The following is a 19,114-nucleotide window of genomic DNA, read 5'->3' as shown; positions in this document are numbered from 1 at the left end:
TTAACGGGTGTTGTGATCATCAGCCATGAATGTGAAGACGACACAAAAAAATAAACAGAAGAAAAATGAAGTGTAGTGTCATGTCACACGCGGTTTTCATTACCTACGGCTAATTTCTAAGAAAAACTAATATGAAATCTTAGCTGGAGTTTCAAGTTACTTACGTCTCAGTTTGTGGTTAGAATTTCCTTGGTATTATATACTTCGGTACAAACAGAAAAAAAAAAAAAAAAGTCATCCTGACAGTGCGAGGTGAAGGATGATCCACGTGATTTATTTACAATTGCTATGAACATAGCAACACCACTGATCGTGCGTAAAGTGTGGTTGTGTCTTGAAATTATGAGAAGGAACTTCACAACCCGTGGGTGGCAAAGTGTCGTAAATTGCGTGCAGAAGGCTGTAACGCTTGCAGGAAAAGAACAAACAGTCTGTGTTAAGGAGAAATGTATGTAGTAAAATATCAGCATTACACTTCCAGATCTTGTCATTAAAGTAGAGGTTACATACAATAGATCTCCATGACGCTAAAGCTCATACGGAGAAGTCAAGGTCTGTCAACTGTTTTTCAGGAGCGACGGCCCTTGTGTGTGTTTGCTATTGCATATATACTACGACCATTAAAAATAATACTTATGGTTTATTCGTGAATGTACTTGAATATTTCTGAAACTCATTTATAAACATCCAGGGGTGGTTCCAGGGGGGGACGATCGGGGCGATTGCCTCCCCCCAGAAGAGGAAACTTTCTTATTTTATATATATAAATAAAACCCATCCCAAAGTTTGGAGTTCTTAAAAGTAGCAGTATGACAACCCACCGCCCCCCCCCAGAAGTCGGTCCTGGATCCGCCCCTGTAAGCATCTCTCGCCTTTGATGTGAGCGGACCGTCTTCGATTCCCAGTAGGGACACAGTCGAAAAATGTAAAAGCTTTTCCAGGACAGCCATCGTGAGTGAGTTTCTCTCGATTTTTCTTATTCACACCAGCAAATGCCGGGATTGTACCTAACATAATAGTCCCAGGTTGCTTCCCTCCTCTCATTCCTTTCTTCCTCTCCAATGACCAGGATAATATGAACGCCAAGGGACTTCATCCTTCACAAGTAACGGACTATCATGATCACAGATGCCGAAAGCCCAGAAATCTAATTCCTAATCCTAATCATATTAGGTATTTTATAACAGCTACATCTACCGTAGTGTTATTATTAATATTTCGTTTCCAAACGAAAGAAGATAGAAAATTCGCTACTTTCTGATTGTGGTAAAACATACAAATGCAAACCATAGATTAGTGATTGGCACAAAAACTCGTTTTTCAGTTTTTAGAAAAACCGAAACCAACTTTTTAAAACTTTCAGAAAAACACCTTTTTAAAAAAGCAGTTCAATTTTTTAAACGATTATTTTTCTGACCAGAGTATGCATTCCTTTATTAAAAATAAATTATTTCGTAGCAGTTTCCATAACATAATGTTGTCTTGCTCAGACTTTAATATGTATGCTCATATTAGTGTAGGTAATAGATATAGCATAATATTAAATTGTTGATATTCATTGTTGCTTACTATATAATTTGATATTATGTAACAATACAATATTATTATAATTTACCCTTTCATTTATATATTTGGTCTAGGAATTAATTCGTGCGGGTGGACAAGAGATGGCGCAACGAACGGAGCGTCCCACAGTTCCGTGTATCCACACATGTGTTGCAAACCCCTGTCATCGCGTATCGTTCGTAGTATAGGGCAGTGGATTAAAGCGTCAACAACACCAGTTTGTAGTTGGTGGCTGGTAGTTGGTATTGGTGTGGTTGGTAGTGAACATGGCGCAATTTGTGCCTGATAAAGTGTTTTTGCGGGGTGTCCTGCTGCATTACTTTAACATGCAGAAAAGTGCGACTGAAAGTCATCGTATTTTGGTGGAAGTGTATGGTGACCATGCTCTAGCTAAGCGAACGTGTCAGAAGTGGTTTGCACGGTTTAGAAGTGGTGATTTCGGCTTGGCAGACCAAGAGCGAGCTGGACAGCCAAAAAAATTTCAAGACGAAGAATTGACAGCATTGCTCGAGCAGGATTCGTGTCAAACGCAGGAACAACTTGCAGCAGCATTAGGCGTTGATCAAACAACAGTCTCCAAACGCTTGAAAGCCATGGGAATGATTCAAAAGATGTCACATTGGGTTCCACATGAATTGAAAGACAGAGACGTTGAAAGACGAAAAACCATTTGCGAATTGCTGCTTCAACGACAGAGCAGAAAGGGGTTTCTGCATCGAATTATTACGGGTGATGAGAAGTGGACCCATTACGAGAACCCTAAACGAAAAAAGGCCTGGGTGAAACCAGGTGAACCAGGTCCATCACAACCAAAACGAGATATTCACTGTGCAAAGGTTATGCTGTGCATATGGTGGGATATGAAAGGTGTGGTGTACTATGAGCTGCTGCAACCGGGTGAAACTATGAATGGAGAACGTTATCGACGACAATTAATGCGTTTGAAGCAAGCTCTGGCCAGAACACGACCAGAATGGGAGAACAGACATGATAAACTTATTGTTCAACATGATAACGCTCGCCCACATGTCGCAAAACCGGTCAAAACCTATTTAAAAAATGTCGGATGGGAAGTTTTACCCCACCCGCCGTATTCACCAGACGTTGCTCCTTCGGACTACTACTTGTTCGATTGCATGAACAACGATTTGATTGGACAGCGGTTTACTTCTTCAGAAGATATCGAAACATGGGTCTCTGACTGGATCGCTTCCAAGGATGAGGACTTCTTTCGCCCCGGAATCCGTACATTGCCTGACAGATGGGCGAAAGTGGTGGCTAGCGATGGACAATATTTTTCTTAAGGTATTTATGTATTTTGTGTTTGTACTACAGCTTCAATGTGTGCGTACCAACCGCACGAATTAATTCCTAGACCAAATATATATATATAATCACTATTATTATCATTTTTCGCTATCATCTTATTCAAAAATATCAATTAATTTCCTAATTTCTGTGAATTTTTATTCTTCAATTCTTTCTAATAACCTATCCCATAATTCATGAATTTGAAGTCCATTTGTTCAATTCATTAATCTTTCTCTTTTTTCTCTCTTAATCCATCTCGCTACTTTCCATTTTTTAAAATTAATGTTCTATTCTCTTTTTCTAAACCTTGTACACCTATCTTCCCAATTTATATCATGTCCTGTTTCTTCTACATGTTTATATATCGCGTTATTTTCTCTTTTAAGTCTTACGTCATCCTTATGTTGTTTTATTCTTTCTTTAAGCTTTTTTTTCTGTTTCTCCAATATATATCATGTTACATTTTTACATTTCACTTCATACACTACTCCTTTATCATCATCTTTTATCTCCTTCTCATTCCTCATTCTCTTAATCACTTCTAGGATTCTTCTTCCTCCTTTTCTATGTGTGTTCACACCTCTTTTTCTTAATAAGTTCTTTAGTCTCTGTCTTTTCTCCAATCCTCTCTATTCCATGCCATTTTCTCTTCTCCTCTTCCTTTGTCTCTTTTCTCTGTCTTTTCTTTCTGTCCTCTTTGATTCTACTTTTCTTTATAGCCTTTATTTTATAACCATTTTTCTCTAGAAGATTGTGAAACTTCTCTAGGCCTTCTTTCTTTTTCTCTTCTTAACTATCTATATATCTTCTTTTCTCCATATTTCTTATGAAGTTCTTTTTCGTGCTATTATCTACGTCACTTCTTTTATGACAGTAAATCCTTGCCGCGCATTCTTTGTTATACCATCTTGTATGAAATTTTCCTTCTTTTCTTTCTATTGTCATGCCCAAGTTGTTTATTTTGTTGTTTTTTCTACTCCTGTTTCAGGCTTATCCCTTTCTCTTCATCTTCAATGCTTTTTACAAACTTTTCCAGTTGTCGTCATGTTCCTTTCCATATTCCTAAACAATCATCTACGTATCTGCAATACAATATTAGGTTTTTCCTCCTTTTATCAGCTTCTGTTCCTACCTATTCATTACTATTTCAGATAAAACTGGACTTAATTTCGAACCTATACTTAAGCCCTCTTTTATTTTTACCAGTTTATTACCTATTGTGCAAATGCTATTATCCCACAACATTTTTAAAGTTTTTACAATTGTTTCTTTCTTACATTCTCTAATTTTCCTTTCATTTACTTCTTCTATTACTTTTATCTCCCATTTTCTAATTTTCCTCTCATTTACTACTTCTTCTGTTACTTTTATCACAATCTCTCTTAATACTGGTAAACATTGCTTTAACGTTCATACTAAACATCGTCGTTTTCTCTCTCATGCTCTTTAACCTTTCTAACATCTTTTTCACCTCTTCAGTATTTTTCACTCTGTGACTCTCTTGGCCTATCCTTATCTCTTCTGCTATTTCTCTTAATTCTTCTTCTAATGGTTCCAGGCAGTTTCCTTTGCAATTTAGCCCCCACTAGCTGCGGTCCTCTTGGAGTATATTGTGTTATGACTAGGGATGGCCAGAACCGGTTCCTGGTGGAACCGGTTTTTCGGATCCAGGTCTGAAACCGGTTCTGCCGGAACCGGAACTTTATGGCAAGCCATACGCTAAACCCGAGTTGCTGGCAGGCTGTGAACAGTGTGCTAGATGAAATGGTGGAAGCAAAGACATTTGACTAAACAAACTGGATGACTGGCAAACTCATTGGTTAAACAGGCAAACTGGCAAACTCATTTGGCTAAACATCTACTGTTGGATCAAAACTGTTTTCTGGGGAGCACACGCGGGTCTGGTGGGGAGGACACAAGCGCGTGGTCCTCTTTGCAGTGTTTTGAAGGTGAACTTTGTACAGTCCGCAGCAAAAAACCTGCAACATGAACATGTAAGTTGATTGTGAAATAACGAAGTCTTTTGCTCCAAAATAATTGTGCAGTTGAGGACGCCGAGGTTTCTCCTGGCCTGATGCGAGCCACTTAGCGTTATGTTGATTCTCTGCTCTGTTAGGCATAGTTTTACAATAAACTTACATGCTAATGTTGCAGGTTTTTTGCTGCGGATTGTACCTCCTTTACGGGTCTTTTGGGGGCTTTCGGATCCAGGTCTGGAACTGGTTCCAAAGATCCGGTTCTGAAACCGGATTTTCGGATCCAAGTCTGGAACCGGTTCCTAAGTTCCAGTTCTGGAACCGGTTCTGAACCGAATCTTCAAGAACCAGGAACCGTTTCCGTCGGAACCGGAACTGCCATCCCTAGTACTGACTTGCACGTTTTTAACGTTGATACATGCTCTTCATTGTGTTCGAACAAGCACTTTATCAGTTTATAGTTTTTAAAGTATGTTTATAGTATGTTGTCCACGAGACTCGAGACATTTCTCGTTTCGTCTCGAATTTAAAAATGTACCTCTCATCTCATCTCATTTTCGAGACAACATGAGTAATCTCTCTCGTCTTATAGGCAACACTATGTGATTCTATGAAAAGTAGTAGTTTCGATATGGTACTGCAAATTTATGAGACCAAACAACCACGTTTCAAACATGCTAATACTAGATAGTCAACGTTTCTGAAATACCAGCCTGGAGTTCATTTTCTTAATTCAGTTGTAGTGTGATTAGGGTTGCCCACGAGATAAGGTGAGACAGAATTTTCGTGACAAAATACGAGCCAGCACAGAGCTCTTTCAAGAGAAACAGGCGGGCAACACTTTTTAAGATGAGACACTGCTCTTCCAATAGAAACAGATACATTTTTCCAAGATGATACAGAGCTCTCTCAATAGAAACAGATACATTTTTCCAAGATGATACAGAGCTCTTCCAATAGAAACAGATACATTTTTCCAAGATGATACAGAGCTCTCTCAATAGAAACAGATACATTTTTCCAAGATGATACAGAGCTCTCTCAATAGAAACAGATACATTTTTCCAAGATGATACAGAGCTCTCTCAATAGAAACAGATATATTTTTCCAAGATGATACAGAGCTCTGCAATACAAACACACACACTTTCAACTCATGCTTTGTAGGCAACCCTACATACGATTCACAGTCGTTAACTTCTAAATAATCAGTAAATTGAGTCTAGAACAATCTGCACAAAGAAAAGAGGTCGGTTTCTCCTAACGTCTCCTTCTAACCTCATAAAGTTTGCAACACTACTTAAATTTATGTAATTCTGAAAACTTGTAATCAAAATTACCAAAAACTATTGCTGTAATGTTATAAAAGCAAAGGAAAGCTACATTGATTCGTCCGTAATGTGGTTTCAACAAGTATGAAATATTATGTTGTGCAGGCCTTCGATTCCTGAATTATGGACGGTCAAATTCTGAGTCATATTTTCGAAAATAGAAGTCATACACTGAACTTATCCGATCGGGATCAAACTTGGCATGATAGTAAACCTTAATTTGCTATATAAGCGATTGAAATAGAAATATATGTTGTGCAGCCTTTCGGCTCCCGAGTTGTGAGCGCTCAAATTTTGAGTTATACAACGAACTCATCCGATCGCGATCAAACTTGGCGTGATTATAGACCTTGCGAAATATTGTCATGCAGACCTTTGGTTTTCGAGTTATGGGTAATCAGATTTTGAGACATTTTCGAAAATTTTTATATATATATATATATATATATATATATATATATATATATATATATATATATATATATATATATATATATATATATATATATATATATATATATACCGAACTCATTTGATCAGGATCAGGCTTGGGGTAGTGATATATTTTGACCAACTATATATGAAATAATAGGTAGTCTAAAAAGTATTGAGCACAAGATGATATTAGTATCCCACATCTCAGGGTATATGAGTAGTAGTGGGTCAGGCCTAATGTCACTTGACAGCTGACAGTACAAACTAGTGGTGGGCACGAAAACCGGTTTTTCAGTTTCCGGTTTCGGTTCGGTTTTTTCACCGAAAACTGGTTCGGTTTCTGCCGAATCCGGTTTCGGTTTTTTCTCCAAAATCGGTTCAGTTTTTCATTGATACCGGTTTCAGTTTTTCCAAAACTGGTTCTATTTCTGACCAGAATGGTGCTTCGTTGCGTCGAGAACACATATGAAAGAAGCTCAAAAACATGTGTAAATTCTCATAAAGAGAAAGTGCAAACCGAAACCGATAGCCTATGCGTAAAAACCAATATGTTTGAAAACAAAACTGCTTTTGTTGTAAACGAATCCGGTTTTCGAAGAACAACGAAACTGTACTCTGGTGGGAAATCGAACCGAGTTTTGGAGGAAACCGAAACCAGTTTCGCTGAAATCTGAACCGGTTTGGGGGAAAACCGAAAAGTCGGTTTTTCGGATTTCAGTTTTTCTAGAAACCGGTTTTTATAAAAAAAACATTTTTGCCCATTCCTAGTTCAAACTAGTGGATGTGGAAAAAATAGTGGAATTCTTATAACCAGATGCATGGTATCGCGCCGTGAAGATGAGTGAACTTTCTGTAAAACCGCGCTACATTTTACAATTTTATTTCGATAAAGGTGCAAATGATGCGCATGTTCGTGAAGAAGTTAATGAGCAAGATCGTTATCAAAAGCAACATATAAAAGATGGTTCAGTCGTGTTCAACTTCAATGCCCGAGATGCTTCTCGCAATGGGCGATCAATCACAGCAAAACTTCATGATATTCTGTCAAAGGCGAGCAAAATTGGGACGTAAACAGTCAATGAGCTAAACATCATCGGTGTTTCTTCCAGAAATTTTTATTTTGGGGGGCACCGCCCCCGGAGCTCTCAGAGTGCCCTCCGGAGGAGACCAAAATAATATATTTATAATATAATAATAAATAGAATAGTGCCGTGTGAAAATATGTGCCGTTCTGAATACTAAGTGTGCCCCCCGGCATTTTTTTCTGAAAGAAACACTGAACATCATCACCAAACAGTATTAAACCATTTGGAGAAACATTCAAAAAAGAAGCTCGACATTTGGGTGCCATATGATTTGACTCAAATCTGCTGATCTCTACTGAAGCGAGCTATCTCTAAAGCAATTGATCATAACTGATGAAAATTGGATAACCTACGTCAACATTGTGCAAAACATATCGTACTCAAAGTGACGAGACGCACCACAGCCTGTAACAAAGTCCATAGTGACGTCTATGAAAGTTACACTGTGCGTTTGGTGGGATTGGAAGGGTATCGTTCATCACGAGTTGCTGCTGCAGGCAGAATAACATACTTGGAGCTGTATTGTCGTCAATTAGCATGAGTGTATCTAACAATTCAAAAGAAACAGCCGGAACTTGTCAGGAAAAAGGGTTTGTATACCACTCTGGCAACACCAGACCGCATACCAACCCGACAAAAATTGAGAACATGGAGCTAAGAGATTTTAATGTGTCTACTGTATAGCCCAGATCTGGCATTGTCAGATGATCATTTGTTTCGGTCTCTGTTGAACTCGGTGAACGTTGTTAATTTACTTTTAAAAGAGGCATGTGAAAAACACGCATCACAATTTTGATAAAAAACCACAGTAGTTCAATAGATTATGATGTTGAAAAAATGGCAAGTCATCGATGGTGCATATGTAGTTACATTATCTTATTTTCAAATCACAAGAAATATATCTTAATTTAGACCTACAAAGGTTCAATACTTTTCAGAAGACAACCCACTGTGCAAGCTTTCGGTTCCCGAGTTTGGGTGGTCAAATTTCGAGTCGAGGAGGCGCGGTGGCTCAGTAGTAGAGCGTTCACCTCCGGTGCTTAGGGTCCTTGGTTCGATCCCAGATCACACCGTGTGTACGTTTTGGTGGACAAACACTGTGCTCGTGGGTTTTCCCGGGGTTCTCCCGTTTCCTCCCACTTTCTTGATTCCACCATTTCATTCATTTCTCATCATCACCGTCTCCTTTAGCCTAACCGGCAGAACCGTGGGACGTAAACTCAAAGATTTCATTTCATTTTTCAAATTTCGAGTCTTACTTTCAAGAACAAAAAGTCATCCACTGAATTCATCCGACCGGGATCTAACTTTGGCATACTTGTAGATCTTGATCTGCAATATAAGCGACTGAAATACCCGTATTATGTTGTACAGGTTTTCAGTTCCCGAGATATGGATAGTCAAACTTTATATTGTATTTTCGAAATAATTTTAATAAGAACTAGCTAACCTGCGCACTACTGCTAAGCTGTCTACTTAGCACATTATTCTTATATAACCATGGTTCTCCTTCCCACTTCCTCATTATATCTGTGTATTTCCCTTTACACACACAAGTAAAGGATAAGACAACTTACAAAGGGAGATAAAATATAAACGTAGCTTTTAATATATAGATGTTGGGGCACACTTGGAGAAGAAAACTATTTCAAATGAAGTTTTTTTTTTTCCTTATAAATCCGTATCTATCCGAGTACGCCTCATTGTGGCTCTTGAGCCTTTGAAGTTGCCAGCATGCAATAGGTTTTGCCATTTAGATTTAAGCGCCTGCAATGTCCGTCAACCCGCCATACGTAATTCATGTACTGGTTGCCTATAACAAGGATATGAACCTTAGATCGGCCTAGCGACGTTGTTAATTAATCTTATGGGCTCAAAACGGCCCCTAAAATGTTGAGTAGAACAATAATGGCACAAACTTTGAAAATTTGAATGAAAACTGGCAGGTCTATGCAGAATTTGAAACAGATCAGTGAAAACACGTTTCTAGAGCTTGTGATTTCCGAGATCTCATTCGCTAAAAGAATTGGTCACAAAGATATAAAAACAATTGACCACAAACATATAAAGCATTTTAATATATAGAGAGTCTCATGAGCTTGCGACCTGCATGTTGAGCAGCAGAAAAGCTTTTTTTTAAAAGGGAATTTGGTGGGTCGAGAATAGTTTATGTAAATACAAATTACAACAGCCACTCTACTACATGTAATCTTAAATTGTCGTTCGATAAGTCTTACTTGTTAGCTCAAATTCGTTGTAAACTATACAAGGATGCTAAATTACCGTTTTTCCTTCTTCCATAGGTCCAGAAGCTGTTCGAGCAACTAATGTGTTCTATTACCTCACTTACGAAGGCAGTGTTGATCTAGAAGCCATCAGTGATCCAGTCATGAGAGAGGTAAGTTGTCATTCTTCGTTCTGCAATTTCCATTAATGAGCACCATCGGTTTTTGTGCATGTCACATTTATTGATGAACTTTTTTGAATTTTTTTAGTTCCTCTTTATGGTAATGCTAACTCTACTTGAGTCAATCCGGCACAGAGGGTGTTTCAGAATTTCCATTGTATCTGAAAGAGTGATTCTATTCACGGAAATGAAAAATGAAGATAGCCAGGAGGACGAATATTATCTATATAGCCCTCGTGGTTTGTCTAGTGGCTAGCTCGCGCGCCTTTGGTTCACGGGGTCCCGTGCTTAATTATTGGTAGGAAAAGCTTAAAATATGAACTCATTATTGTGGTTCGGATTTCACCTGTAGATTCACATCTTATATAGCTTCGGTGCTGAAAAGGAGACGCTAAACTCAAGCCAACAAATAATTATGATCTATTCAGTAGATACTAGCAGAATACTCGTTCTTCGCATGGTGAGAATAAGTTTCATTTTTTACATAAAGACTTGAATTTGGATTTAAATGGCATCGGAAGTGTCACTCTTCGTCTCAGCGACATGGATTCGGACTAATATCTCCCCCTCCCCTAAGTTGAACCGTTAAAGTGAAATGATAAAAAACATTCCAGGCTCGAACCTAATCTATATTGAAAGTTTGATCGAGATCGTAGGGTGATTCAAGAGTTATTAAGTCACAAATATAGTCACTTTCATTTATATTTATATATAGTCGTTTTTAGGAATTTAGAAGAAAAAAATAGGAGTTAAAGGGTTCAATATGAAGTTTCAAAAGCTCTTGAAACAAAACGAATGATTCTATTACGATGTGTGATAAAGAACAGTGCTGAAGCAGAACGTTAAATAATCTTCAACAACACGGAAATATTAAAGAATGGAAACAGTATAGAAATATTATGCTCTGATTTCTATTTAGTGCGTGGCGTTAACCGTCCGTATTGTGAAAATTATAACATCCCACTGAGTATTCGACACATCCTTGTATAATGTCCAGAATACTCAGACCTCAGAGAACGCTTGGGAATCAAATTTTAGGGGATAATGCGGTTTCTTGTGATCTTATTCTCACTTTTATTCATAAGATAGGAATAGTTAACGCGCTCTGAGGTTTTATATTTTCCTGACATGTATTATTATTATTGTTTTACTTACTTATTTTCTAGTTAGACGAGGAATGATCAGAAAGTAAGGTTACAAAGTGTGCAGTGAAACGTGCATATATATTATTTTATACAATTAATACAACCAACAGATAGTACATACATTAGGTTATTTTTCGACATAGTCTCCATAACGGTTGAGTCACTTGTCACATCATGGGATGAGTTTGAAGATTTCTTCCTGGTAAAAATCCTGCCCTCGCGTGTTCAGTCACGTTGTCACGAATTGTTTCACCTCCTCGTCTGAAGCGAAGCGACGGCCTCGTAGGTGCTCCTTCAAGTGCGGGAACAAGTGAAAGTCTCTTGAAGCAAGGTCCGGGCTGTAGGGAGGATGGTCGATTATGTCCCAACGTGTTGATGCTGTGCTGGCTCCGCTCCTCGTCGGTGACTTTTTCTCTATCAACTGGCGGTGAATTTCAGCCGCATTTACTTGTTTTGCTCCCAGAAATCGAATAACTAGTCGCGAGACCAGATTTCCAAACAAGCCGTAATTTGTGTTTACCTACAACTAGCGCCGTAGATGACGGGTGGCTGAAACTCTGCACAGTTGCCAACTCCATGTATTACAATTACCACACACTCTTCATTCCTCTATAACAGAAGAAACTCCAGAAATATAGACCTTGTAACCTTGGTTTCTGATCCTCCCTCGTATTTATTTTATTTTTTATTTATTCTTTCGAGATTTGAATTTTATTTATTTTTAAGTCTTATTTTGAAGTATTTTTACTTGAAATTCATTCGTTTTAGAAGTTTTATTTTTAATTTTCCACACACAGAATGTGATGCTCATTGGCCTTATCGTGACGATGACAAATAGCCCCGCTGTTGACGTTCTTATTAAATATCCAACAAGCAATCAATCAATCAAAGATTTTGCTTTTGATAATTTCGCAGCTACTGACTCCGTAGAAGAATGAAAAAATAGGAAGAAACGGGAATCCTTGAGAAAATTCAAATTGAACATGTGGTTTATCCACCATAAAGATCAATTGGCGCAACCAGAATTTGATCTCGTGAATCTGAGCTTTGGAGATGCATTTTGTATCAGTGAGCCACCGACTTCTCATTGATGGTTCTTAAAATTTCAGTCTATCACAGTCGTGCACCCAGAAATTTTTATTGGGAGGGGTCCAGGTTTTTTTGGTGGGAGGACTCCAATACTACAAATACTGCATATGTGTAGCATTGAACGGGTATTATTCTACATCTGAAAAGACCATAAGTAATTGTAAAATACTTCCATATACAGGGTGGCCCAAAAGTAAATGTATGCCCCTGCATTGATCAAGTATAACATTCTAGTTTATGGGTTTATTTGCTTCGGCTGTTTCGAGCTTAAGGTATAAGTAAAAGGATGTAACGCCCCTCTCTCGTCGTCATCACTGCGATGTAGTCACGTGATCTTCTTTCGATGCATCTTCTATAATCATTATCAGTGGACTTTCTTCAAAGCAGCAGAAGACGAAGAGTAGGGTAAGTATGTAATACGCAACGGAAGAAATAGAACACGTCACACTGCGTGAACGTTTAAGCACTCACGAAGGCGACGTGAACGGCCCGAGTCGCCAGCTTAGGATGACATCCCAAGCAAGAAAACGCAAACAAACGCTTCCAGATACGGAATGGGGAGAGTCTGTACCCAAGGAATCGAACAAGGAATAATCAGAATATGCCTAGATACAATGACCAACAAACAGTTCACAATTCAAGTTATTACTACAAAACAGCACAAAACATATACATATATAAACTAACATGCACATATTTTATCAAGAAACACATTATCTGCTTTTACATATTAATCTTATTTCCTTCTCCTTCAGGATGTAGCTGTTTTCCAATGATCCATCCAAATTATAATTTAATTGAACGACGGTCTAATTCAACTTGATATATTCTTAGATGTTTTAAGCAAGTATCTCTAGGTATATGTTAGTATTATTAATAATTGGAGTTTTAAATATAGTTTATTATCTGAAGGTATTCCATAGTTAACTTTTGTGTTTGTTGACTATCCTGAAGAATGATTCCTAATTGCAATAGGAAATATGTGGATAAACAGTACTCTTTTGCATCTTTTAGTTTCTTAGGCGTATTTCGAGCTTTTATAACTTTACTTCTTTATATTTGTATTTAATTAAATATTTCATCTTTACTAAAATGAAATATACTTTGTACTATTCTATCAATAATAAATGTGCATTTATTTTTCTTATTTCTTCTTTAATTCAATTTCTCGACGTTTCTGTATTCTTCACATGTATAACATACTTGGAATACGCCTAGTTCCACATTTCAATAAACTTTGTAATCCAAATCATTCTCCGGATTTTAATTTCTCAAACATGATTATTAATATTAGACTTACATATATCCCATATCCTAGTAAAATATTCATAACTTTGTGTGGCATCAACAGTCCAGATCCTAAATGTTGTAAACAGCCATCAGATATTACAAGAGCAGATAACATTGTTTCCACTAGAAATTTTGATTATGCTTCAACAGTTTTAATACATAAAGATGGTCATCGGAAATTGCGTGTGAGAACCCGGAGTGGGTCCACTAATTAACACTGCATAATTTTAACTTTCATATTTCTGATAATTAACTCTTAAGAATACCATTCAACTTCCATTTGTTTAACTTCTTTTTATACTTAGTAACCATTTGTTTGTTTATTTTTTAAGATGACTTCCTTTTCTTTTCACGAAGAAATTTAGAGGCGCAGAATTTGTACTATTTAGCCAACATATACTTTCCGTTGAGATACAAAATAAAATTAACAACAACATATTGAATAATTAATTGAATAATAAAAACAACAAAATCATAATACTGAATAAATAAACGATCAGAGTTTGGAATGTCATCACATAACGTGTGGGGCATTACAAGGACATTAAGAACAAATAATAAAGATGCTAAGTCTACCTGGTGAATAACAAAAAGAAATGATATAATTGATCAGTACGATACTGTACCTACTTTTGAGCCACCCTGTACAGTATATTTTCAGAAAAAATGATAGAACTAAATTGTTTTTAAGAGAAAGAGTAACTGGCTACAGATGGAGTATAAGATCAAATTTTCATGCTGCATCAATCATTTCTCTGTTAAATAAGTATAGTTTTATTGAGAAAATGTACACATATATGTTGAGTTGGGATATTTTGGGAGGTTCGGACCCGGTGGAATCTCCGTGGATGTGCCCTGGTTATCATAATGGTCTCTGTCTAGGAAACCACAGCTACACCACTGCTCTGAAGGAAATTTACCAAAAAGTGGTAGACCTGCATTTTCACTTTATTGAAGTATTAATCACTGGCTCCCCTCAAACGATGCATTTAATAAATGGAAAATTTCCTGTTAGTGGTTTTAAACTGAAATGAATAACATTTCTTACCCAATTTAGCAGGAAAAAAGAGTACAAACAAGTGTCATGTGGAGAGAGAATCATCTATAAAAGCAGCCCTGCTATATTAGTGGAACACACGTCTAGTGCAGTTTTGTAAAGGGCGGAGCAGGCTGTCTACCGCGTTGACAGGGCCAAGACTGATCCCTGAGCCCTTGCTCCTGGTTGCAACTGTCAAAACGAGTTTCTTCGTCTCATTATGGTTGTGGTCTTGTGACAAGGGCTGTCACACCAAACGCACGCAACCTGTGGTTTAAACAAACTCCCAAAGAGTACCTTATCTTCAGCACTAATTACCAGCTAGCAGATCCCGGCATGACGGATAAGTTGAATGTAATTGGCTGCACTGTTTTCTAATCTTTCAAAAGCCAGCTCTCCCCATCGAATATTCCGCCTTCTTAATCTTCGTGATGTCAACATCAGAACTCTTAAGAGAATACCTTTTCCTGTTCTTTTCGTCTGTTAGGGTTGGGAAGTGTCATAAAAATAAATGAAAGAAGAAGTGTATATATACACGTTTTTGGAAGTTAATCAGGTGGGCGGAATTTTTTTATGATGCAAGGATGAGAACTTGGAATATTCATAAAGAAGGAATTATAATCTTTTCTTTCTTTTTTAAATTTCCAGTGACGTGCTGTAAGCAGGATACTGGTTGTACATAATATAAGAGTTTTATTTATATATTTATTTTTTGTTTACAACACCAGCAGGTGCCACGGGGAGTAACTTGAGATTGCTTTCCTTTAATATTAGGCTGTTCATGTACGTGAACTTCTAGCAAAAATCGTACTTCATGACTGTAATTGCTTTCAGAATTATTAGCAATGTATAATAGAAGTAGAAATAGGCATATAAGACGATTATGAAATCCTGCAATTTTATAACAACTTTATTATACAGAGTGGGCCAAAAGCCCCAACAACTGTTTAGTTTTCACGTGCTGTTTTTCATTTCGTTCACTAAAATACACATGTGAATCCCGGTGACTAATTTTTCTTTCTTTTCGTGTTGCAAAGGACGCATGGTGACTAATTTGCAAGTGTAGTGCAAGTGCAAGTGTAAGGACGCATGGTGTGCCCCCCTTTTTTGCCAAAGTAAACAATGTTTAAAAAAAAGAAAAAATGAAATGAAATATTTCAGTTTAACATACCACGATTATGTCCATTAGGCTAAGGGAGACGGATTAGGCTAAGGCAAGTGATTGATGATGGAAGAATTGGTGGAATGAAATGTGGAAGAAAACGGGAGTACCCCGAGAAAACAACTGGACGCGATGTTGTCCACCACAAACTTACTTGGCCGGGAATTGAACCAGGGACCCCACAAACCAGAGGCAAGTGTAAAAGATAGAGACAAAGAGTACTTATTATTATTAAGTATTCTGCCTTTCGGCAGGTCCTGGTACTAATGAGTTTTTTCAATTTTAGAAATGTTTCTTCCACGTGTTTCAAACTTTAGCTTCTTCTAACTCCCAATATTTTCTTTTGTTTTTCAAATCATCGATCAATTGTCTTCTTCTTCTTCCTATTCCTCACTTTCCTTCCATCTTTCCTTCTATGGCGGTATGAAGAAGACAATTTCTGTCCAATTCAATTGGCCTTCCTACGAAGGATGTCCTCTTCTCTTCTATCAGTTTTAAAACATCTTCATTTGTTGCTCTCTCTGTCCATTTTATCTTCTCCATTTTCCTCCAACATCACATTTCGAAGCTCTCTAAATATTTCTTTTCTAACTTACATAATGTGCAAGTCTCTCTGAACCATACAGTCTAATGCTCCATATACAGCATTTAACCAGTTTCTTCCTAAATCCAAAATCGAATCTACTAGTTAAGAGTGATTTTTTTCTTGTTGAATGCTTCTTTGGCTATGGCAATTCTTTACCTGATCTCTTTGATGCAGTAAGCAACTCTTGTCAAAATACTTACATGAGCGAATTATCTCGGAGTGTAGTGCCTTTTCGCCAGAATAGGTGCTTTGCATCTTAATATGTGAGATATGAGACATGAACTACAGATTTATTTGAACACTGGCAACAATCACATAGAACAAATATTGTAATCCCCGAGCTTAAGAACAAATAATGAAGAAACTAAGTCCACCTGATGGATAACAATAAGAAATGATATAATATGCAATGAGCTGATCAGTACGGTACTGTATACCTACTTTTGGGCCACCCTGTATACAGTATATATATAATCCTTATTAAAAATAAGTTAAATGTAAACATTTTCGAAAATACCGCTTCCAAAGGGAGGAAGAGATGATCTCTATAAGTGTTTCCTCTACATTCAAATAGGCGTTAGAATACTTCATCATCGTCATCATGAAAAAACGTTTAATTTTGGAACGTACCACTTGGCTCAATCTAGGTTTTTATTATATCATTTTCATTATAAAGTCTCCTAAATGTGGCGGACGGAGTTCAAAATTTGTATCAAAAGTAGCTCACGAGTTCCTCAACAGTTTAAAATTATTTTTTCAAAATAGTTAGCACTTGAGTCGGCACCAGTTTCTACCGTTACACTTTGATTGAAATACATCTTAAGGGGAAAATGAGTATTTAAATTGTCCACAAAGAATGGGTATAATGAGTGCACCACTTGAAATGAATTTTTGAACACGGGTGGAGCTATATTTTCATTTTGATTCAAAGGGAAAAAGAGGTTCAAATAAGTCTTTTAAATTTTTCCATAAATCTATTCTTCCTGTACAATGGCAGGCTTGTCAGCGAGTCTTTAGTAATAATAAAATAATATGTGTGTGTCATGAGCTTTTCGCCTAGAGAGGAGTCACTTAGGGCCACCAAATTTTGTATTTTTGTATGTGTCATGAGCGTTTCGCATAAAAAGGTGTCAGAGCCACTAAATGTTGTATATGTGTATGTCATGAGCTTTCCGCATAAAAAAGGATCACTTAGGACCGCCATATTTTGTATGTATGTGTCATGAGCTTTTCGCATAGAAAAGAGTCACTTAGGACCGCCATATTTTGTATGTATGTGACATGAGCTTTTCGCATAGAAAAGAGTCACTTAGGACCGCCATATTTTGTATGTGTATGTCATGAGCTTTTTGCATTGAAAGGAGTCACTTAGGGCCACCAAATTTCGTACACAGGCAGATCTGCACAAGATCTAATTGCTTTCGATTTTCGGCTCGAAGTGAGAATATTGCCAGGGATCACAATTTATGCATATCCTGAAAGAGGACTGTTTGTAAGAACTTGTCTGCATGTAAGTAACAATACATACAGGATTTGTCATGTGGAGTTCCTAACAGGAAAGGATAAATACCCGGGCAATGGAATGGTTGTGGGGACATTCCTTTAAGGTATCCAGGTTCCGAATTAGGATTCGGCAACATGGATGGGTGCTTACAGCTAATATTATATAGAAGTTAAATTTTTATTATAAATTGAAACTTGAAGGGAAGTGGAGGTATAGTGTATCTCATGTCCCCTGAACCTTCTCTCATGTAACCAGGAGACATTTAATTAAAGATTTCTTCTTGTATGATTTTTCACCTGTCATCAAGAGAAAGAATATTTTCTTTAGCTTGGATGTCGAGTTGTGTAGGAAATCCGATTGTGAAAAGTTGTCATTGTTGTGGGTTTGCGTGCACGAAGAGTTATGCATGCGAAATTCCCATCGTTTTCCAGCGGATGTCTTCCACCTAAAGTAGAACGCAGAGCCATTCTTCACCCGTTGACGCGGCTTGTAAAGTGAATGAAAAGCTTGAGTAATAGAGCGATTTGTTGTGTGACGTAACATTTTAACCGCGTGACCAGGGCGTTATGCCTTGGGTGGGAGTGGGAGGGTTACAACTTACAAATGACAGCTGCGATGAGAAGTGTAATATGAGAAAGGGAAGATGATGCACGAAATCTACATGTATTCTTCTTTATCTTTTTATTCTGATTTTTATTTTTTGTTTCCTTTCAACTGTTTCCAAAATGATTCGAAAGGGGGATGAAAGAAATGAATTAATAACAACGAAATGTTAGAATGCGTATCTACAATATGTAATTTTAGCTACACCTTAAAAACTAGTAAGTTAGAAAGTGTATCTACAGTGTGTAATTTTAACTACCGGCACACCTAAAAAAAATAGCAAAACCTTGGAAGTGTCCTTGTGGCTAGTATAATCACATGGTGTAGTTTTACGTTTCGACTCCTATCATTATACATTGATCATCGATCGTATATACACTGTAAATCTCACGAAGCTTAAATGCTTATCGATATATATTTACATCACTGACTTTAAACTTTTAAATAAAAATTTCATGTCGCCAAAATTTCATGTTGTTTTATGACTTGTAACCAGGAATAGAAAAAGAACCGGTTCTGGCCTGCTTTTGAACCGGTTCAGGCACCCAAGAACCCATGCTAAAGACAGGAACCTGTCCGGAGTGTTTT

At 37.3% G+C, this 19,114-nt stretch overlaps 1 protein-coding gene across 8 annotated transcripts in view; it reads left to right on the top strand.

The window, feature by feature from the left end:
• rg (A kinase anchor protein rugose) overlaps positions 1 to 19,114 on the top strand; it is a 1,617,632-nt gene that overhangs the window by 1,556,635 nt on the left and 41,883 nt on the right. For all 8 annotated transcript variants that reach the window (XM_081738911.1, XM_081738906.1, XM_081738912.1 and 5 more), the window contains one exon: positions 10,008 to 10,102. In XM_081738911.1, coding sequence (XP_081595037.1) covers positions 10,008 to 10,102 — 95 coding nt within the window. The remainder of the gene's footprint in view (positions 1 to 10,007; positions 10,103 to 19,114) is intronic.

The sequence above is a fragment of the Thermobia domestica genome, chromosome 14, assembly GCF_964235325.1.
Source record: "Thermobia domestica chromosome 14, izTheDome1.hap1.1, whole genome shotgun sequence".
Lineage (NCBI taxonomy): Eukaryota > Metazoa > Arthropoda > Insecta > Zygentoma > Lepismatidae > Thermobia > Thermobia domestica.
Note: the sequence above shows the minus strand (reverse complement) of the source record. Positions and strands in the feature narration are given on the sequence as shown.